General features: G+C 34.8%; 3 protein-coding genes across 3 annotated transcripts; all 3 read right to left on the bottom strand.

The window, feature by feature from the left end:
• Positions 1-1236: 1236 nt before the first annotated feature.
• Positions 1237-6613, bottom strand: LOC110449498. The gene is made up of 3 exons (XM_021496395.1): positions 6396-6613; positions 2559-3154; positions 1237-2185 (listed from the first exon to the last, which is right to left on the bottom strand). The coding sequence occupies exons 2-3, from the start codon at positions 3150-3152 to the stop codon at positions 1961-1963; spliced, it is 819 nt and encodes a 272-aa protein (XP_021352070.1). The 5' UTR covers positions 3153-3154; positions 6396-6613; the 3' UTR covers positions 1237-1960.
• A 9818-nt stretch (positions 6614-16431) lies between these two features.
• On the bottom strand, positions 16432-18878 carry LOC110449504. Its single transcript, XM_021496410.1, has 4 exons — positions 18678-18878; positions 18345-18539; positions 18064-18186; positions 16432-17564 (listed from the first exon to the last, which is right to left on the bottom strand). The coding sequence occupies exons 1-4, from the start codon at positions 18795-18797 to the stop codon at positions 17370-17372; spliced, it is 633 nt and encodes a 210-aa protein (XP_021352085.1). The 5' UTR covers positions 18798-18878; the 3' UTR covers positions 16432-17369.
• A 334-nt stretch (positions 18879-19212) lies between these two features.
• On the bottom strand, positions 19213-22119 carry LOC110449484. The gene is made up of 3 exons (XM_021496370.1): positions 21858-22119; positions 19891-20174; positions 19213-19471 (listed from the first exon to the last, which is right to left on the bottom strand). The coding sequence occupies exons 1-3, from the start codon at positions 22062-22064 to the stop codon at positions 19213-19215; spliced, it is 750 nt and encodes a 249-aa protein (XP_021352045.1). The 5' UTR covers positions 22065-22119.
• Between the last annotated feature and the right edge of the window lie 1464 nt (positions 22120-23583).

Here is a 23583-nt window from a genome sequence, read left to right as displayed (position 1 = left end):
TGGACTTAATCTTTTGTGTGCACTGAAGATTGGAACGCTCGTCTCTGTTCAGCGACTGATCACACAAAGTCACAGGAGTATTTAATTAGTGCACAAAATCACGATGTGTACGTACAGTAATTATGGGTTAATCCATACAAATGTTACTATTAGTTAATAAACCCTGTAAATCATCAAAATAAAGCCGGGACAAATATTTTCTGTAACCTCAAATGATAATAAACAGGAGGTTAAGTGTTAAGGAGCAAACGGTTTTTTATTCGTACAATATGATCTTGCACTCCAATCAGAAAAACCGTTTGTAATAGCTATAGAAACAATTTGGTATCATATTAGCACTCTCTTTTTGTATACATTCTCATCAGTACACGTACACGTACGTACATGTACGTGCCCTAGATACGGGCACATGTTTTGCATGATATATTGTCTTTCTTATCTACATAGTTCAGGTTTTGTAAAATTATAACATAACAAAACTATGACCAGTAAGGGGATGCCCTTAAATACAGCCACAGAGATCTGCGAAAAACTTTGAAACTATGAAATGGCGTGTGTTTTTGGAGGAAACAGAGTTCATGTTCGCGGAAGGTGAACACATTTTACGTGCATATAGGAGTTATCCATATTTCCAACGGTACTAACCATTTTCCCATATTCAACTAGAAATGTTGTTTTTGATTATTAGGTGGGGTCGACATTTCGACATCGAGAGCTTTCCTCCCTTATAGAGTAGTATAATGTTCATCATTATATAGAGTAGTACAATATATATGTATATTTATAAACTACTTTTTATCAAGAAGAGTTTCACCAGATATCTGACTTGTGAAAACCATGGTAACAACATCGAAAATCGCCAAATAAAACCAAACATGATTTTAAACCAAACCTGATCCCCCAGAAAGAGTATTTTTTCTTAAAACACCTGTCTTAAATTGAATAACATCAACTTGGTAGAACAACGTTTTATCATAGGTCAATCCGATGGAATTTTTACGAAATTTACACATGTGCTGAGTACAAAAATNTAAATGGCCAAAAACGTAGTCTCAAACCAAATTTGATTCTTTTATTTTTTGAATGTGAAGCCCACATAGTCAACTTCATCATGTATATGCCAATTTAAGTGCTGNTTTTTTTTACATTTCAAGGTTGCATGAAAATTGTGGTTTTACACGATTAATGCCACAAATCTTGATTATGTGATAAAAAGAATCCTACACTCGTTTTCATTTCATATATCTCATATGAAATGGAAACTTACGTAAGATCCTTTATGTATATTAAGATATTTACGCGAAATATCTTCAATGTGCCTTCACATAACAAAACATAAACAAAGTCATACGTTTTGTAAGAATTAAAAAAAAGGGGTAAAAATAGAAAATAAAGAAAATAAATAAATCTGTAACTTTCCTTTAAATTAGTATATGTTAGTTACATGTCTGCTTCTATGGATGGAAATGTATAATCTTATTGTTTTGTGTGATCCACTAAACATAGCTATATAATGTTATTGTCGCTTATCAACTACCAACAATGAGGATGGATACATAACTATTGCTTTATGTCAGATATTTCACGAGAGAATATATATGTTTCAATTGATCTATTCTGTTACTGTTACACGTCTGTTAGTATAAGAAAAGGTATACATTGTTATGTTTACATGTACAATGTACCTTCCTTTTCTATAAATGAGGTTATATGTTATGCTAGATTTCTGCTACTATAAGAAAGTAAGAAAGAATATATGTTATGATGTAATTGTAATATATGTGTTACTACATGTATAAACGAGAATAGTTATTTTATTGTGATATTTGGTATAGATATGCCTGCTGCAGTAACATAAGTCATACATTCCTCAGTAATATCAACTATTACATTGCGTTACTTTAGTCATTCAACTTTGATATCAAAGTAACTAAAGTATCTTTTTTGTGTGGATTTATATTTATAAGTACTCGCGTATATCGGATTTTAGTGCAAATCTCACCTGAAGATGTTCCACCAATTGTTTTCTGAATGCAAATTCTTTTAATGCATTAGTGGATTGCTGGGGATGTTTTTTTTTTAATTGCAAAAGAGAATTATACAACGACCCTGACAATTCCGCCTGTCCGATCTTGTCACATTCTTCCATCATCATGTCGTTGTTTTCCTGCCATGATTTCCTCTTCTGTAAAGTAAAAACAGTTCACTAAATGAGTCAATGTTTTCGTCTAACAACCTTTGGTATTTTACCTCTCTATTGTCGTTTTCCTGAATGACAGGAATAACAATAACTTTATTCATAATTTTGTGATATGCAACGGAAGTTAATGAAATTGAAACTAAAATAATCTTAAAATGCTGATAATAAAATTATGTTTTTAATAACCATTCATAAGACGGTTATCCGTTTACAAAAATTACAGATCTATGTATTTTATAAGAAAGGATGCGTCTTTGTACTTTACATTATTTCGGTGTCAATATTAAGACTCTGTTTTCTTTGATATGTCATTATATATAAAAATAATTCCTTTATATCCTTGCCATCTGTATCATACCTCGGATGATATTTGTTCTTCCAAATTCCTCTGTTGTTTCAACAATGCCTGATACTCTTTCATCGCATCTTCGTTATTGTCTAGCAAGCCGAGAGCATCCATTACACCAGTGATAGTTTTACCCAAGTCCAAATCTTTTGGATTGAGCTGGCTGTCACTTGTCACCCTAATTTCAGGATTGTGAGATTTCTTCGCTTTCTCTACCTCAGAAGGTGCCTTATCAGTAGGTGTTCGAACATCGGTATGTTCTGTTTTTATAGGCTTTGTGTCCGGCTCAGTCTTTGCATGATCAGGTTCCTTTTTGTTGGTGCCATCATTAGGTTGGCTAGGCGGTTGTGGTGAACCTTCTGTCCTGGCGTCCGCCGTAGAAGGCTGGCATTGGGTAACTGAAATCACTGAATTGGCCTTTGCTTGATCAGCTGTCGTTTTCTTATGCTGCTCTCCTTTTGTAGTAGGCTGTGATGCGGTACCTTCTACCACTAAATCAGACTTTGTTTCTTTGTGTTGATTTCTCTTAAGAGCTGGTGACTGACAGTGTGGAGCTGCAGGTGCAGTTTTCTTGGTAGTAGTGTTGGCTTTATTTTTGCCTGACATTTCTGATGATATGAAATGAAATATCAATTATCATCACGACTAAGATTTAATGCCTTTTGCATTATACTTCATGAAAACTTAATAAAACAGATTAGTTAGGCACGTATATTGTTACAAATCTACCGAATTGTTTCATATTTTTATGAAATATCGGAGGCTGCTAAGATGCAGATAAGCCTAGTGCATAGTAATGAGATTGAGTATAAGATGATATTATTGTGACAACTAGAAAAGACATGTTGGATCAGGCACAATCAATGGTATTTGAGTAGACCTGGATAATAAATAAGGCTTAAGGGCCAGATCAGAGTTATGATGTCATAATATATACAGGTGATAGACAAATGACAGTTGTCGTCTGTAACAGCAAGGCATATCTACGGTGAAATTTGTTTTCAAATTCACACAGATTAAGAAAGAGACTTCTGTTTATTGTAATTTGCATGAACAGCCTTTCTTGCAAAACAAAGTACATTGTAGTAGGCTAAGGATTCTCGAAATCTATAAAATTTCGCACGTACAGATTTTTTTCTTTTCATTTATCTAATCACGACAGTGTTACCAATTGTGGCAATTTTGAACATATCTCTGAATTTTACTATTTTTAATAAAACAAATATATTTATATCTTATCAGATCCGATAGACTAGCATAGACATAAACAGTAAAATATTTGGTATCACTATTGACCTTATGGATAAAGACAGACGTAAACAAATGAGACCAACATGAAAAAGTGGATCATATTAAAATACAAATATGTATAGAGTAAGAACTGATCATAAGAATCGAATGAAACTTGTGGCCTTAATAAAACACGGAGACAACATCACATATATGGAGTCAACCATCACCAATGGAGTTAGATCAGACTAGTTTGAGGTTGATTAAATATGTATGACACAAACAAGGCGATACCAATAGGGCCTAAACAGACTGATATGACCCGACTATAAATATAGTATCAGAATATGGAATAAGTAGAAAAAAAGAATCAGGACAACATATGATATCAAACCTCTTTGTCACGAAACAGTCTTGGACTAAAGTCGAATGTTTAAAAGAAGATAAAGTCCATATTTTTCTTTTGAGACTAAATTCAGGGAAACATTCCATTTATTTACATTTATGGAAAGTTTATTTGATATGGAACTAAAACATAAGGTGATATTTGGACTGAGTCTACAAATATTCATCTTCCTGGGACTTGATTAGATTAAAAATAAAAGAGAGGATCAGGCGGAAGTTCTTTTTTTTTTATATTTCTTATTGTACAACAACATAATCAAAAAGAGAGATTTTGATAAACCGTTAATTTAAACATATATGTAAGGGAGCATAGATTATTTCAACAATTTGAATTATTTACAGGTATAAACAGACACGCAGATGTGTATATAGGTACTGGGACATAAAGGGATTGAATGGATTTTTGTCCCAGTACATTGCGGCAAAGAATAGCAGTAGCTGATAGACCTATCAACGCACTCCTCAGAAGATATTATTATTTCTCGCAACTACTTTATCTCGGAGAAGGGAAGATAACTCTTCTCAATCATGGTCTAATGGCAGTTGTTTTCAGTTGGTAAATTCATGTACAGAACCAACATCAAGAATGTAAATATATGCCAATAACACACAGACTATTTTTTAGATAAAGCATACTGAGATTTCTTATATATATAACTACGTTGACTTCTCGTGTTCAATTACTGAAAAGTGGTCATTATTTTTAATAATACATGTATATTTATAACTGTCTCTTAAAACGCAGTTATTTGAACATATTTGAACAATCTAACTTTTCCAAGTAGCTTCAACGGACGTATGCCTTATTCGATGTATGAACGTGTAATAGAGGTATATGTCCTAATTGATACATCCTGTGATGTTTCCGCACACAACATGACGCATGAAGCACTATGTATTACCACGAATTTAGTAACACGCATGAAGCATTTCACATAACGGATTTTTCATAAAGTATATCGTACCGGTTTTCCATAGCTACATGTACCCGAACCACCACCTCCACGCTCACTAAAATGTAAGTCTCCAATGCAGAGATGTTATACTCACATGTGTATCAAATACAATTACAACAGGTGAATTGTTTGCATTAGATAAATGTAAATTCGGAGTATCTCCGCATTTCTTTTGTTATTTGTAAATACTGTTTAAAAACATAAAATATGCGCTTGACGATGCTTCGTTGTATTTCAGATACTAAGTTTGTGGTTTCCAATCCAGACCTTCTTTTCTTAAATGGTTCCACTGCTTCTGACAGTGTTTGATAAAGACTAAACTCGTTTTGATGTTAATTTTCAAATATCGATGGCGAGTATGGACCCATGCAATGATTACGCCATTAACAATAGCACAGATACATCGAGGTCCTGTTCGAAATTAAAATCAACTTCGATGTTCTAGTCGAACAATGCGGAGATATCACCAAATATAGATAGAAAACATAATTAACCTTATATTTTCCCCAGCATTAATGGAACACATTTTACACAGAGAAAGTGTGGCTAGGATCATCTATTTATGTGTGCATGTTTGTTTGCACGGTGGACCAAGTTTCTGTCAGAATTAAGCTTACTAATTTAATTTAAATGTGAATTTTTTAAATGAAATATATTTGTAAAAATATTATATTTCACAGCTGCCATCGTCTGTTTTGTTGTGTATCTCCATAGCACAAACATCGCCATATACTAGCACAGCTGTACATAGCTGTGATTATATATATATCGTTGACCTGTTGACCCAAAGTATATTATTTGTTTATCAAATGTCTCTATCATTACACAGAACTTTAAAAATGGACTTGACTATATGTTTAAGTGTCTTTCAAATTATTTTTTAAAGAAAATCATCAAGCGCATTAAAATTAAGGAATGTTCCTTCCATTAATACACGTATGCGTAACTTAATTATATGTAAGTGTCTACGTCATCAGTTTGTACACGTACGGAAAACGAAAGTACAATCAAAAATATTGTTTTTAATGATAAACTATGTTGCTTTTGATATTGAAATGGTATATAAAGGGTGTTAGTAATTAATGCAAAACAAACATTATCTTTACATATTGAGGAAAACCACTTAAAACTGTAATTTTGTTTGCACTTTCGTTTCAGGTTATTCTAATAGGGCGTAAGTATAGAGAAGTGTGTTAACAAGAAATTAGACTATGTGTTGTTCAAAATATTACAAAGATAAAGTTATGTAGTATATTACCTGCTGGTTTATGACAGGGACGCAGTACTCGGTAAATATTTCTTAAATCAGGAAAACTTCGGTGCTGTCAAACCCATGGACTGTTACCCGGAAGGTGTATTCAAACTTAACTTGAGTCTGGCGATCGATAATACCGCTCGGTGATTATGTAGGTCACACAGACGTTGTTAACACACGTAGGTAGTCAGCTTACACATGTGTGTACGAGACGGTAGATAGCATGCCACAAAAGCAGTAGGCGGAGTGATATTCATTTAAAAAATAACAAAACCATTACATGAAATGTCGTGAATGCTTGTTCAATAGCACATAAACGACATAAAATAGATATAAATATCCTCATTTTTTCTTATCGTTATATCATTCGGGTCCAAAGTTACGTTCAGAGTAGCGGCATATTATGGTGATTATATGGTGATAGTCCTCAGTTAGCTAAACATTTCACTGCTTTCTTTTTCGCTTTTCTGCCTTTAATAGAGTTGAACATGAGGCTTTTAACGTACGGGGAGTGTATCCCTACACGTGTCGGAGTATCAGACGGAAAGCAATCATTGGGTGGGATCAATGTCCAATAAAATAGTAATGATGAAACGATCATTCTGTTCACAAAATGTAACGTTTCATGATACAACGGTCAAACTTGCATGAGTCCATAATACACACTTGATTAATTATGTTCACCCATCAATTGTTCCACGCTTTCTTATGATGGTCTTGACATAGCGTTATAGGCATAGCCTCAACATATTGGAACCATAGGGATATTTTTATTTCTTCATTGTACATTTGAGTAACATTTGAAAAATACATGAATTACTTTTAAGCATGAAATATATCATATCTTAAAATAGTAATGAAACAATATGGACTTAATCTTTTGTGTGCACTGAAGATTGGAACGCTCGTCTCTGTTCAGCGACTGATCACACAAAGTCACAGGAGTATTTAATTAGTGCACAAAATCACGATGTGTACGTACAGTAATTATGGGTTAATCCATACAAATGTTACTATTAGTTAATAAACCCTGTAAATCATCAAAATAAAGCCGGGACAAATATTTTCTGTAACCTCAAATGATAATAAACAGGAGGTTAAGTGTTAAGGAGCAAACGGTTTTTTATTCGTACAATATGATCTTGCACTCCAATCAGAAAAACCGTTTGTAATAGCTATAGAAACAATTTGGTATCATATTAGCACTCTCTTTTTGTATACATTCTCATCAGTACACGTACACGTACGTACATGTACGTGCCCTAGATACGGGCACATGTTTTGCATGATATATTGTCTTTCTTATCTACATAGTTCAGGTTTTGTAAAATTATAACATAACAAAACTATGACCAGTAAGGGGATGCCCTTAAATACAGCCACAGAGATCTGCGAAAAACTTTGAAACTATGAAATGGCGTGTGTTTTTGGAGGAAACAGAGTTCATGTTCGCGGAAGGTGAACACATTTTACGTGCATATAGGAGTTATCCATATTTCCAACGGTACTAACCATTTTCCCATATTCAACTAGAAATGTTGTTTTTGATTATTAGGTGGGGTCGACATTTCGACATCGAGAGCTTTCCTCCCTTATAGAGTAGTATAATGTTCATCATTATATAGAGTAGTACAATATATATGTATATTTATAAACTACTTTTTATCAAGAAGAGTTTCACCAGATATCTGACTTGTGAAAACCATGGTAACAACATCGAAAATCGCCAAATAAAACCAAACATGATTTTAAACCAAACCTGATCCCCCAGAAAGAGTATTTTTTCTTAAAACACCTGTCTTAAATTGAATAACATCAACTTGGTAGAACAACGTTTTATCATAGGTCAATCCGATGGAATTTTTACGAAATTTACACATGTGCTGAGTACAAAAATAGACTTCATAAATAGCCAGCTTTTGTTGTGTATTGTAGTCTCAAACCAAGTGTAAGGTTTTTCTTGAAAAATTATGAAGCCCACACATAGTCAACTTTGATAATTTTGATGCCAATTTTAGTGTTTTTATTTTGTTTAAATTCGGATACATATCGTATCNTTTTTTTTTAAATTTTGATACATGTAATATTACAGGGGTTATTCATCGTACAAAAATATCACCCATGGCCACCGTACGCTACTGTTTCAGCAGTTCTTCAGCATAGAGCTTNGAGGGGTTATTCATTGTACAAAAATATCACCCATGGCCACCGTACGTTACTGGATAGCGCTACCATAGCTCTGTAACCTGTTTATAAAGAGCAACAATGTCTGCTATGGAAACTGTTCACCATGTCAACCACACGAGCATCTGTCGTTGATGTCTTCGTCTTGCGGCTGTTCGGAAGAAGCTCCTCTAGATTTGTATGTATCAGCTCGATGTTTGGTCTTCTTTTCAACTGAAAGCAACTCAACAGCGACTTGCGAGACCCCGATTTCGTAAATTATATTTCAAGGATGTTGACAAAAAATGTGTTACAAGAGTGGAGCTCTTGCATTTTGAAGATGTGTCTTCGTCAGAATGTTTAAGGCATTTGTAATTCGTTTATAATTTGTATAGGATTTCTATGTTATCCTGTTGAACTTTGCTTTATTTGTGTAAATGGCATTAATGCGTACAATGTATGTCACTTGGGGGTCGGTAATTACGTGTATAAAGTTGGTCATCACAACGGCATTTTAATCAGCGTTTTCCTCAACAACAGTGGTGCTATCTTGTTGTTACGTCATTTTGACGTCATTTGGTTTTGGTATACTTAATTACTGTGATCTCTGACTGCGTCAACTTTGACCACTTAGCGTTGACAGGGGTAGAGTTGACCGGTACCGATTATCGTCTATCATCTCCGTTATAAGGGTACCCTTATGTGTAGCAGTGATCAATGCCATTTTTTCTCTTTTCTTTATCAGGTTTCTGTGTGTTTTGGTCTTCAGTTTATGTTCGAAAATGTATCTAGCAGGCAGACTAGTTTTCAGGACGTTATCGAGTTTTCTACTTATTTTAGAGTACGTTATCTAACAGGCGGGTTAGTGTTTACAACGTCATCGAGATTAAGGTAGATGTTAGATGTCGTTATATACCCGGCTATGATAGGAAATTAAGCGTTATAGTCTTATCGCCGGGTCGATATTCTGGAACATTCATGTTTACGTTATTTCTTTATTTTTAACGAAATTTTCTCTTTTAACAAAAACAGTTATACATTTCAGAGTTATTTGCTGCTGCTTTGATTTGATGTTCTTTTACTTTCTTGTTTTTTAATTCGTAAGCGCTGTCTTTGTGTTGTTTTGATGCTTGTTATTGTACACTTTACACAAAAAAAAAATCTTACACAAAATAACAAAAAATAAAATTGAGCACGAATTTTCTATTATTTAATACAAAGTTTTATTTATTTTCAATACAAATGGATAAATTGTATACGGTCTGTTAGGTTAATATGGATTTGGCTTAAAATGACGTGTATGGTTTGACCATTTAAAATCCATGAAAACTGACATTATTTCAGTCGTTATAGTCAGTACTCTTCAGTTAACATAAAAGTGATTTTTTATCTACAATGATACATTCGCGTTTTGTCACCAGGTACAGAAGGGAACAAACTTAACTAGGTAATTTAGTACACCAGAGTTAGGAAAAGTGAACTCCAGTGAATAAGCATGTACAATGGAGTACACAAGCTTGTACAATGGAGTAAACAAGCATGTTCAATGGAGTACACAAACATGTACAATGGAGTACACAAGCATGTACAATGGAGAACACAAGCTTGTACAATGGAGTACACAAGCATGTACAATGGAGTAAACAAGCATGTTCAATGGAGTACACAAACATGTACAATGGAGTACACAAGCATGTACAATGGAGTACACAATCATGTACAATCGAGTAAACACGCATGTACAATGGAGTTCACAAACATGTTCAATGGAGTACACAAAAATGTACAATGGAGTACACAAGCATGTACATTGGAGTGCACAATCATGTACAATCGAGTAAACAAGCATGTACAATGGAGTACACAAGCATGTACATTGGAGTGCACAAGCATGTACATTGGAGTACACGAGAATGTACATTGGAGTACACAAGCATGTACAATGGAGTACACGAGCATGTACAATGAAGTACACAAACATGTACATTGGAGTGCACAAGCATGTACAATGGAGTACACGAGAATGTACATTGGAGTACACAAGTATGTACAATGGAGTACACAAGCATGTACATTGGAGTGCACAAGCATGTACAATGAAGTACACGAGAATGTACATTGGAGTACACAAACATGTACAATGTAGTACACAAGCATGTACAATGGAGTACACGAGAATATACATTGGAGTACACAAGCATGTACAATGAAGTACACAAGCATGTACATTGGAGTGCACAAGCATGTACATTGGAGTACACAAGCATTTACATGGGAGTACACAAGCATGTACATTGTAGTACACAATCATGTACATTGGAGTACACAAGCATGTACAATGGAGTACACAATCATGTACATTGGAGTGCACAAGCATGTACATTGGAGTACACGAGAATGTACATTGGAGTACACAAGCATGTACAATGGAGTACACAAGCATGTACAATGGAGTACACAAGCATGTACAATGAAGTTCACAAGCATGTACATTGGAGTACACGAGCATGTACAATGAAGTACACAAGCATGTACAATGGAGTACACAAGCATGTACAATGAAGTACACGAGAATGTACATTGGAGTACACAAACATGTACAGTGGAGTACACAAGCATGAACATTTGAGTACACAAGCATGTACAATGGAGCACACAAGCATGTACACTGGAGTACACAAGCATATACACTCGAGTACACAAGCATGTACAATGGAGTACACAAACATGTACAATGGAGTACACAAGCATGAACATTTGAGTACACAAGCATGTACAATGGAGAACACAAACATTAACATTTGAGTACACAAGCATGTACAATGGAGTACACAAGTATGTTCAATGGAGTACACAATCATGTACAATGAAGTACACAAGCATATACATTGGAGTACACAAGTATGTACAATGAAGTACACAAACATGTACATTTGAGTTCACACGCTTGTGCATAAAGGTTAACTACAATGGACGCTATTCTCTTTATCATAAAAATTATCTGGTTTTCATTATTTAGTACATATATATACAAAATATTTTGCATGGTACATTTTCATACTCAAAATGATCGAAGCACTATCCCTAAAACACGGATTTATATAATGTACTTATATGATTCCATGCTGATATTTAAACATTTTTTTCAAGTACAGAGCGTTACACTCTTTAATTATTAGCACATGTATATACAGGCATTGGTTGTTTAAACTATTTATAACAGTCTGATATCAATTTTTTTCTAATGTCACTCGACCTGGGACGCTTCGCATATTGATGGAGAGCGTATATACAAATGTTACTGGTAGGGTGGTATTTGAAACAATATGTATGTATACGAGATAAGAAATTTACAATTTCGTCACGTCGCAAAACTACGATGGCCGAGAGCGGCCGGACACTTTTCATTACCTTTATGTGCGAAAGTGTACCATGGTACACTTTTGCATGGTACACTTTTGATCTCTTTTATATTCAAAAGTGTTCCATGGTTCACTTTTGCATGGTACACTTTTTTGCATGGTACACTTTTTATCACTTTTATAAACAAAAGTGTACCATGGAACACTTTTGTGAGGTAGACATTTAGGTGTGTATTTGTCCCTCATTTACAGCCGAAAGCGGCCACTGATTACACATTTTATAACACAATATCTACAAAAGGTTTTCATTGGAGCCGATGTTAATTAACTACTCCTGACTTGTCGAATGACGGTGGGGAAACAGGTCTGTTGTTTTTATCAACATAGCCGCGGATTTACCACCAAGTACTTAATAGGTTATACTTACATTATTGTACAGTATGCTCAAGCCACTATCGTTGATACCTGGCCAAAAGCACGGAATTTAGAAACACAATGTTAAGATGATTAAACAGGAAAGTGGTACCGTACAACCACCAGTCGTATGCATATGTGATGTACTATATATTTATATCAAATTACAATGATAATAATACTGGGGAAATTATCCCACTGTAAACATTGTTTCTTTTATAATATAGAGCTGAAAAAAATAATGTTGTTCACGTAACAAACTGTAGATTACAATGATGTTTTATATAAATTGATTTTGTTTCCCCTTTGGGTACCCACGTTCAACGATTATAAAGGCCATCTGTTTTCTAACATTCTTCTACACAAAATGTCATTTATCAACCGTTGGCCGCTTTCGGTCATCTAAAAGTGAACCATGGTACACATTTGACTGTAAAACTGAATAAAAGTGTACCACACAAAGTGTACCCTTTTGTACATAAAAGTAATGAAAAGTGTCCGGCCGCTATCGGTCGCTAGTGCTAAAAAGGTACATATTTGATCATTTTTATATTCAAAAGTGCACCTTAAAAAATTGTACCATGGTACAGTTTTGAACATAAAAGTGATAAAAAGTGTACCGAGCCAAAATGTACCATGGTATACTTTTAAACATAAAAGTGATCAAAAATGTACTTTTCAAAAGTGTACCATGGTACACTTTTGAACATAAATGTAATGAAAAGTGTCCGGCCGCTCTCGGCCATCGTACAAAACAGGTCAACAATACAAATCTCTCACTCAGTCATAGCTTGACAAAGGGTCCAGTCGGTCTTGAAACGCTGCGGCACGTTTAAAACGTACATTGTTTGTGTATAAAGTAAACATTTAATATAACATATTTCCAAACTGATAAATATTATTGAAGTTATAACTTTCTGTCTAATAGACATATTCATTAAAGTTAATTTATGGATAAACAGTATTTTGTTATACATGTTATTTATTACAGAAAAAATAAAATACCCACACATAAATTTCTAAAATTTATTTTATTATAGCATATTTTGTTGCCTCGGCTGTAGTTGATCTATTTCATGTTTAATAATATTTGAAATTGTAAGTGTCGCTATGGGCAGACACCATCAATGGTTTGCTATCCTAACACACAAGTCAAACACCACATGTGGAGCCACACCACTCCATACAAACATCAATTGTTCAAAGTCACAATACATGTTCTGTCAACATATACAAGTCAGTGTTCTACTTTCACTAATTCCGAATATTGTGAAATATAGTGGATGCGTACTAAACCCAAGAAACGACGATGAAGTGCATCTTAAGGTAAACTGATTGGTTATGCCGCGTGAGGCCAACTGATCACAACGTGAAAACTTGTTTTATGTTGGGAGCACGCATATATATAATATGGTTAAATTTTATTTTACCAGGTAGTCTATGCTGATAAGAAATCTTTTTATGTATTTAATTATATCAAAACATACTTGAAAGCGAATACCAATTCTTTTTCAGTTTGAAGAAAATGGAATGCTTATGCATGTAGATACCCATCACGAGTTACAAAAAACTGTATGTACTAAATCTATGTAGATTCTCATTCAAGATAGGTACCTTTAGCAAGAATTAACAATTAATAAGAACGAAGATTTACTGTATCGATCATTTATATGTAGGCATCCATGCTGACTCGTCTCTTTCTACAAGACAATTTAACCTGTCTGAAGCCTGGCATTGGAGAATCTATCGCTGGCACACCCCGAGGAGGTGTGTACTGCAGAGGGTATAAGGGATACAAGATACAAGATACTTTATTTTACGTGGCATACAGGTAAACAAGGAACATTAGCTCTTGAGAGCTACTATTGCGACAAACATATGTAAAATAACAATAACATATTATATTACAAGTAAAGAGAGATAGTCACAACTATTAATAAAAAAAAAACCTGTAATAATCATCACAGAAAAAGAAAGTATACATATCCCAGGTTTCTAAGTGATTGGGAGTAGAACAGGAAGATGGGTGGGAATTCAAAGACAGGACAGAATATGCCCACTTTGTAATACTGGTATTGGGGACGAGTTTCATTACTTATATACTTGTAATAACGACACTTTAGTCAAAATACGGGAAAAACATATTCCGACCTATTTTTATACAAGTCCAAACCAACATAAAATGAAAGGAATGTTCACAATCTTTAATATGAAATTGTTAAAAGGTGTAAGCTTATTTGTTCAAAAATGAACAAAAGTACTTTAGTGTCTCTATTCTATAAGTTTTTCTTTTGTTTGCTAGTGACATTTTATATAAGTTGAACACTGAATTATTTGTATGTAACTACACGTATATATATTATTATGTACTATGCTATGATATAGAATGTTTGCCTGTCATGCACTCAAACTGTGTTATATATATATGACCTCTTGTTACACATATTATGTGTGTCTGAGTGAAATAAAAATCTTGAAATCTTGAAATCTTGGGAGTCCCCTACCTACAAAGGCCCCCGGATTAAAACACTATGAATTAAAAATGATACCGAAATCAATTAACAAAATTTATCAAGTTTTGTAAAATTTATTATTTTAGAATATATGGAATTCAAATACAAATAAGATGCAGCAAAAATATAGAACAGAATTAAAACATGTAAGAAATGAAATAAGACAATAAAAGTATCACACAATCCAAAATGTCAGGTGGCAGAGGTAACCAGGACACAGTATAACGTATCACTAGTACTCTTTGCAGATATTGCAAAGGCAGATGGGGCCATCCCAGGAATGGACCAGCCTCTTGAATTCTTTGAAGTTTTCAACTTTTCTGAAGTCATTTGGGAGACTGTTCCACACCCGGGCGACCTCAAAGGCAAACGATTTATGTCCATACTTCACAGTGTTGACCCTGGGCACCTCTGCAGTATTTTCTTTCCTGAAGTCATAATGAGACATCTTAATATTTACAAGATTATGAATATATTCAGGAGAAATTGTGTTTATAATTTTAAAAACCTCACAACCCATATCCTTCAGACGCCTTACATGAAGCCTGTCGCTGTTGGTAATACTGAGTAAGTGTCTGAAGGATGAGTTGTGATCATTATGTATAAACCTTAAAGCTCTTTCTTGTATCTTTTCTAGCTTTTTGACACTCTTCATGGAACAAGAGTGCCAGACTAAAGGATAGTAGTTAACATTTGAAACAATAAAAGAATTATAAATTACAAGTCTACCTTGTTTGGTTAAAAAACTCCCAATTCGTTTTAAAATGGACAATTATTGCCTTGAGGCTTTCCTACAAATTTCAGAGATATGAGCTTCAAAGTTAAAAAGTGAATCAAAGTTCACACCGAAAAGTTTGACAACACTGTCAGAAACAATATCTATTTCGCCAATACTAAAAGATTGTATAGCATATACCGAACGGTAGTATCAGATAACATAGGCACTAATACCACAGTCATATACCAAAGTTTTGTTTCTCAGTTTGAACATATCANGCGGGGGGGGGGGGGGGGGGGGGGGGGGAGGCAAACAAAAACAAATGTTACATTAAATAGACACTTTATCATATACATTGTATTATTGTACCTCACAAAGTGATCGAATAACATCATTCAATACTTTTAAATGTGATCTAAGAAAAAAAGGAGGAATTATTGATTAATTAAATTAACTTAAAAGTAAAAGGGGGGATATTCATTAGAAGGAACTAAAAGCTATTCCTCATGTTCATGAAATTGGGGAGAATTGTATCCTGCAGGGGAGCTGTGTCTGCCCCACCCTTTTCAATATAACGATGAGGAAATAAATGTGTCGCAATATGCTGATAAGAGTGCACGTGTTACATGTAGCTGGCAGTTCAGTCGTTTTATAAAACATCTAAGTAAAAAACTGTTATCCAAGCTTGTAGAAATCTAACACTGGTGTCAAATCGGTTGCTTTAGTATATATATATAAATATATAACAAAAAATTAGTTAAATTTAAGCAATGTAATATAGACGGATGACACAATGAGAAACGGTTGTCATATTAAAGAAATAAAAAGGATTTTTTTCTTTTAGAAAACACGAAAAATTCGCCTGCGTTTAATATGTGCTAAAACAGTTCAGGTTCATCATACAATGTACATGTATGGAACTATACAACTGTAAAAGATCTATATAGCTATATCCATCTGTTATTTACAGCTGTATTCAGCTTCTGTGTTCTTATTAACCAGAAATAATGTATTGTTTGTCTTGTTTACATATACTCATCTGTAATTGTAAAATCGTGAGAAAAAATATGTATATTGATGATATGTAATACTAGGTTAGATATGGTTTCCTTACTTATTTAATTTTCATATCACGAAAGAACCCATTCATTATAGATAAATAAATGAAATCTGTATTTCAGTCTTTTAAACTAGGGTAAACACTGCAGCGTACTGGAGTTTACATATTAGTGCACTGGAGTTGACACTGAAGTAAACTACAATGTTCGCTACGAGTACACTACAAAGTGCACACGATTACAGTTAAGTTTACTCCCAACTGAACTTCGAGAGATTTCCTTCAGATATTAATTATTTGTAACTTCACAGATTGGTCTATTTTTGAAATCAAAGCTACCCTATTTTGCTTTCCTTTTTTGGCGCTTGCTCTGGTGGAGGAGGGGTCATTCCCATGCTATAACCCTTGCTGACAATATAAATGTTTGACATCTGTTGTGAATGTCTGGGACAACTGTTTTATTATTTCGATTTCAATAAGTTTCAATAATTACGTTCGACTTGTTATATCACTCATCTGTCATATTTCAACTCCACTAGTACATTAGCGTGGTAGTCATCAGGTACCTCAGAGGATTTCCTTAATAATTCATTCGTTAATAACTTCACAGATAGGTCTATTTGTGAAATCAAAGCAACTTTTTTTTCTGCGATTGTTCTGGTGGAGGAGGGGTCATTCCCATGATATAGCCCTTGCTGACAATACCACCATGAGCGCTCAAAAACACGGCCGGCCACACACATTGCCTCACTATTTTTCCCTTTGACTGGAAGAACTTGAAGTAATTCTTTCACCATGGTCAGCCCATTTGATCTCCATGGGAGGGTCCTGTACAGCCATTAGCCACATCAGCTCCACACAGCGATCAATGTATTTCATCATAGCGTCCGGCAGTGTCGCTGGTGGGTCCAACTTCATTTTTTGGATGTATTGGTCTTTGAAAAGCTGAAACAATACAATATTGTGTCCCCATCAGCCTTTTTGTATAATATATTAACAGAAATAATTTGCTGATTCTGAACTTTCAAAGAAATTGTAAAATGTAAAGTGGTATTTAGTAACTCGTAACCTAGCGTTTAAAGGAATACTACTATTCCTGACATTCATCAGATAGAGATTCCAACTACGTTACAACTGTGTTGCCTATGGGCAGCTTTTCCCTGTTAACTCTAAGTTACTTCCTCTGATATAATTCAAAGGCAAGTGTAGGTTGCTGAGCTTTTTAAAGAAATGAGAACAGTTTGAAGTGTTCCCATTAATATTGCAGAAAAGTATTAACACAACAAATATAACGAAAGTGCTACAATTGATAAGCTCCCCGTTGTATAATGAATGGTCGCTGGGATCGAATTTCCGTGGATGCTCAGATATTTTATACATAAGTTAGACAATCGTGAATCGTAGTTCAATGCACAAGAAATACTTCAGCTATACGTGAATATACTTGTTTGATCTCTGTAACGGCGGTCAAGGCTGTTTCTTTCCGGAAGCTGCGTGCACACCTCAATGCTATTTGCCAAGTCTCTGACATAGGAGACTTCGCCCTAGCTTCTACCGTTTCTCCCTTCTGCAATAAAACTTCATTATCAGAGCCCGTCTGAATGAGATACATGAATAAAGCGCATTAAAACATGTTATACATTGACAATTTCACAAATTATATCATTTCATACGGTTTACACATAATTTCTTTGGAGCGGATAAATATTTTACATATAATCGTACCTTTTTTCCAACAGGCGGTGTAGCAGGCTTTGCTGTATTTGGTGATCCTGCTAATGCAGAACTTTTTTCCCCAGATAGACCAGCGGATGCTCCAGATTTGTTTGCTGTTTGTTGTAGAGAAACTGCATCTTTCATACCCATGGCAATTTTTTGTAGCTGTTTGTCAGCCTCTGTTCCACAAAACCGATACGACTCCTAAAACAAACAAAGCTTTATTCGGTATTAGAGGAAAAGATGTCGTACTTATCTAAATAAAATCATTCTGGTTTATAATTGATAATATGGTGTTTATTCATACTTTTAAGAGTTATACTAAGATGAAATCACACCTACCTTGACAACATCCAACAACTTATCAATTTGTTTCATCTCTTCTTCCTCGTCCTCCTCCTCGCTTGCAGCTTTTTTTTTTACCCATACCCATCTCCTCGAGGGCCTCTGACCATTGGTCATCGTACATTTCGACAAAGTATTGCCCGAGCTTAGTCGGTCGGTTCTTGTCACACAAGTCAGCAATGTCAGGGTTACCCTCCTTTAATTTGTTACTAGCAATGACATGTAAAGTAACACGGTCGGTATTTAAATGGTTTAGAAATGAAAATGAATGTTGTCACAAAATACTTTAAAGTTATTACTAATTTTGGAATTGAATATTTACAGTTGTTACTCGATACATTATTATCCTGTGATGGATGCCTGTGCTTTACGAAGGACGTGCTTGAAATCACTCTACAAGTAAACATGAATATGTACAATCCAAGTTTCAATTCGCTTGATCTGCGAACTTAATTCCCGAATCACATTATTAAGAAAATCAAAACTCTCTGTACTAATGATCAAGATTTAAGTCATCAAAGTATAGTAATACTTACCTGCTTGTAAGCTCTTCAATGCTCTCTCTCTGGTTCACAAGATCGTACTGCATGTGTTCGTAATCTTCGGATTTAACTAGCTGGTATCCGTCAGGTATTATCACTCTGAATCTATCTGGATCTCTCCGATGTTCTCCTCTTTTGGCCTGGTCCAATTCAGTTGGTGATGGCTCACTCTCATCTTGTTTTGCTTGCTTTCCTTTTTTGTTCCCGTTATGCAGCTGTTTCCCGAGCTTGGTCGGCCGGTTCTTGTCACTCAGGTCAACAATGTTAGGGTTACCCTCCTATAGCCTGTTATTAGCGATGGCATATAACCTAAACAAATGGACGAGACAAATATTTCAAGAATGAATAATATGCTGCCTTTGTTTTTGTTTTGAGATATTAACAGCGATATCACAAACAACTTTCAAAATATTCATTTGTTTTGGAATTGAAAATTAACAGTTCTTGCTCATTACATTAATATCATGTACTGAAATGAATATGCTTTACAAATCATGTGCTTGGATCACTTTCTACTAAACATGATTATCTCAAAATCGAACTTTCAATTCACTTGACCACTAACCTAACTTTATTGAATCACATTATCATGAAAATGAAAATTCTTTATTTATACAGTGTATTTCTATTTACATATTCAAGTCATCAAAGTAATACAGTGTACTTACCTGCTTGTAAGCTCTTCAATGCTCTCTCTCTGGTTCACAAGATCGTACTGCATGTGTTCGTAATCTTCGGATTTGACTAGTTGGTATCCGTCAGGTATTATCACTCTGAATCTATCTGGATCTCTCCGATGTTCTCCTCTTTTGGCCTGGTCCAATTCAGTTGGTGATGGCTCACTCTCATCTTTTTTTGCCTCCGTTGCTTTTTCGTTCCCGTTGTGCAGCTGCTTTTGAGGATTGTCTTGTTTTGCTACATCAACAGGTGTCACGTGTCCTCCTGGGCGTGGCTCCGGTAACACAGAACCCTATTATTTAAGTATAAGTAAGTTTATCACATAATGCACTGTGTTATCCAGTGAATATACCCATGCCATATTTTTTGCGTATTAACCCATGTAATATAACCTATTAGCCCTGTAATTGGTTGTAAGTTTCAATTGTCTCAATTGTGACGTCACGCCTAGGACAAGTACATGACGTCACAGACATACGGTCAATCAACTGTAAGTCAACAACAAATAAAGTATATTAATTAGGGCGCCGCATCGAAGATGCGAATGCCCTATAGTAATCAGGTTGTCCGTCAGTCCGTCCGTCCGTCCGTATGTCTGTTGTCTTTTTTTTCTTTTGCACAATATTGATTGAAGTGAATTGAGTGTGTTTTTAAAATTTTACAGGATGATTTCCCATGCATCTTAATTCTGCTTGGTAATTTTTCGGGCAGATCAGATTCAAAATGGCTGCTTATCAGCCACCTTGGATTTTAACTTTAAAAAATTCATATTTGTTTGCTCTTAACTGGTAAACATTTTGTTATGACATTATGGAGCAAAGTTGGTCACAATACAACAAGAAGTCAACTGATCGAAGGTCAAGATCATCGGGTCAAAGGTAAAGGTCAAATTTAGTATCTTTTCACTGGAGAACATTTCGTAATGACACTTTGAAGTAAAGTTGGGCAGAATTACACAGTCGATTGACCAAAGGTCAAGGTAACTGGGTCAAAGATCAAGGTCAAATTTTGTATATTTTCCTTGATGAAAATTTTGTTATGGCATTATGAACCAAAATTGGTCGGAATTTAAGAAAGAGTCAAATGACTTAAGGTCAAGGTCACTGGATCAAAGGTCAATGTCAAATTTAGTATCTTTTCACTGGTGAACATTTCGTTATGACACTTTGAAGCAATGTTGGTTTGAATTAAACAAGGAGTCATTTGACTAAAGGTCAAGGTCACTTGGTCAAAGGTTAAGGTCACATTTTGTATATTTTCACTGATGAACGTTTTGTTATGACATTATGAAGCAAAATTGATCGGAATTGAATAAGGAGTCAACTGACTTCAGGTCAAGATCACTGGGTCAATGTCAAGTTAACTTTTTGTATATTTTTTACTGATGAACATTTTGTTATGTTATTATGAAGCAAAGTTGTTCAGAACTTAACACGGAGTCAACTGACCTAAGCTCCAGGTACCTAAAGATCCTCAATTCTCTTCTGAATGTGTATTCTTTTAATGCATCTGTGTAATTCTCGGGATGTTTTTGTTTTAATTCAAATAGGGAATTTTACAACGGCCCTGAAGAGACATCATGTCCGATCTTGCTACATGAGTTGATGTATTCATCTAGCAACCTTTGATATTTTACCTCTCTATTGTCTTCTCCTGAATTACAGGGATCAAATAACATGATTTTGTGATATGCAACGGAACTTATAAAAACTAAAAGACAATCTTAAAAGGCTTATAATAAAATTTCGTTGTTAATAACCATTTTGTTCTTTGTGTTTTTGCGTTTTTATACACGATGCTCCGTTTATAACGATTAAAGTCATTTGTATTTTTTTAGGAGGATTTGTTTTTGGATCTTACACGGCATTGTCGTCAATATAAAGGTCTGTTTATGCTTTTATATATTATGAAATTAGTAATCACAATTTCCTTTATATCCTTTTCATCTGTATCATACCTCGGATGACATTTTCTCTTCCAAATGCCTCTGTTGATTCAGTAATGCCTGATACTCTTTCATAGCATCTTCTCGATTGTTTAGCAAGCCGAGAGCATCCAGGATATCAGTTATAATTTTACCCAGGCCCAACTCTTTTGGCTGAAGCTGGCTGTCACTTGTCCCCTTACTTTCAAGATTGTGAGGTTTCTGTCTCTTGTCTGACATTTCTGAAGATATGAAATTAAAGAAACATTGAGGAAATAATCATAATTAAATAAATCATCGTCACAACTATGGTTTCGTCTTTTGCCTTATATTTCATATACATTCAATTCCGGATTGTTTTATACATGTATATGTATCCAATCTCGTAGGCTGTCAGGATGGAGATGAATATAGAAATAGGAATAAATTAGAAAGTTGAACATGATGTACTGATGAAACTACCAGAACAGACATGGTAATCAGAATAATATCAATGGTAATAGAGTAGGCTTAGTAAATAAATCAGGCTAAAGGCCGAAAATGATTTACGATGCCATAGTACATCCAGATGCTAGACGAATGCCAGGTACCGACTGTCAAATCATAACATGTGTACGGGGATTTTTCATTCTTCACTTTTCATACAGATTAAGAAAAAACTACAGCCATTCTTTTATAAAAGTTTTAGGCTAAGGTTTCTTAAACCCCATAGAATAAATTGTAAAACAACAAACTCATAGAGAGAGAGAGATTTATTTTAAAAAACCGTCAATGCATACGTATATGCAAGGGGCTTTTTTTAACAAGTTTGATTATTTCATGAAATTTAAAAACAAATCGGAAGACAATTACAGGAATTAAAAAATGCATGCAAATGTAAATACCTTGTATAGACACCACCTCCACGCTCATTGTAAGTTTAGTCTCCGATGCACAGGATTTGTGTAATCACAGGTACACAACAGGTCAAGAGTTAACATTAGATAAACGCGAATTCGGAAATCTCCATATCTCGTCATTTTGAAAATTTTGTTTACAAACATTGTTTCTGCGTTTTACGCGTCTATATTGTATTTTATAATTTTGAGATAATATGTTTTGTGCTTTCTTTTTCGACAATTTTCCAATTCAGACCTTCTTTTCTGAAATGGTTCCACTGCTTTTGACAGTGTTTCATAAAAACTGCAATCGTTTTGATGTTAATTTTCGAATATCGATTGTGATTTTGGACCCATACAATCATCACGTCATTTACAGTAGCACAGATAAGCAGACCCACCTGTATGTAGTGTATATTTGACACACCTGTATGTGGTGTATATTTGACACACTTGTCTTTGGTGTACATGTGACACACCTGTCTGTGGTGTATATGTGACCCACCTGTGTGTAGTGTATATTTGACACACCTGTCTGTGGTGTATATGTGACACACCTTTCTGTGGTGTATATGTGACACACCTGTCTGTGGGGTATATGTGACACACCTGTCTGTGGTGTATATGTGACCCACCTGTGTGTAGTGTATATTTGACACACCTGTATGTGGTGTATATTTGACACACCTGTCTGTGGTGTATATTTGACACACCTGTATGTGGTGTATATTTGACCCACCTGTATGTGGTGTATATTTGAAACACCTGTCTGTGGTGTATATTTGACACNGTGTATATGTGACACACCTGTCTGTGGTGTATATTTGACACACCTGTCTGTGGTGTATATGTGACCCACTTGTCTGTGGTGTACATGTGAT

Source organism: Mizuhopecten yessoensis, unplaced genomic scaffold, assembly GCF_002113885.1.
Source record: "Mizuhopecten yessoensis strain PY_sf001 unplaced genomic scaffold, ASM211388v2 scaffold4627, whole genome shotgun sequence".
Taxonomy (NCBI): domain Eukaryota; kingdom Metazoa; phylum Mollusca; class Bivalvia; order Pectinida; family Pectinidae; genus Mizuhopecten; species Mizuhopecten yessoensis.
This window is presented reverse-complemented; position numbering and strand designations above follow the sequence as displayed.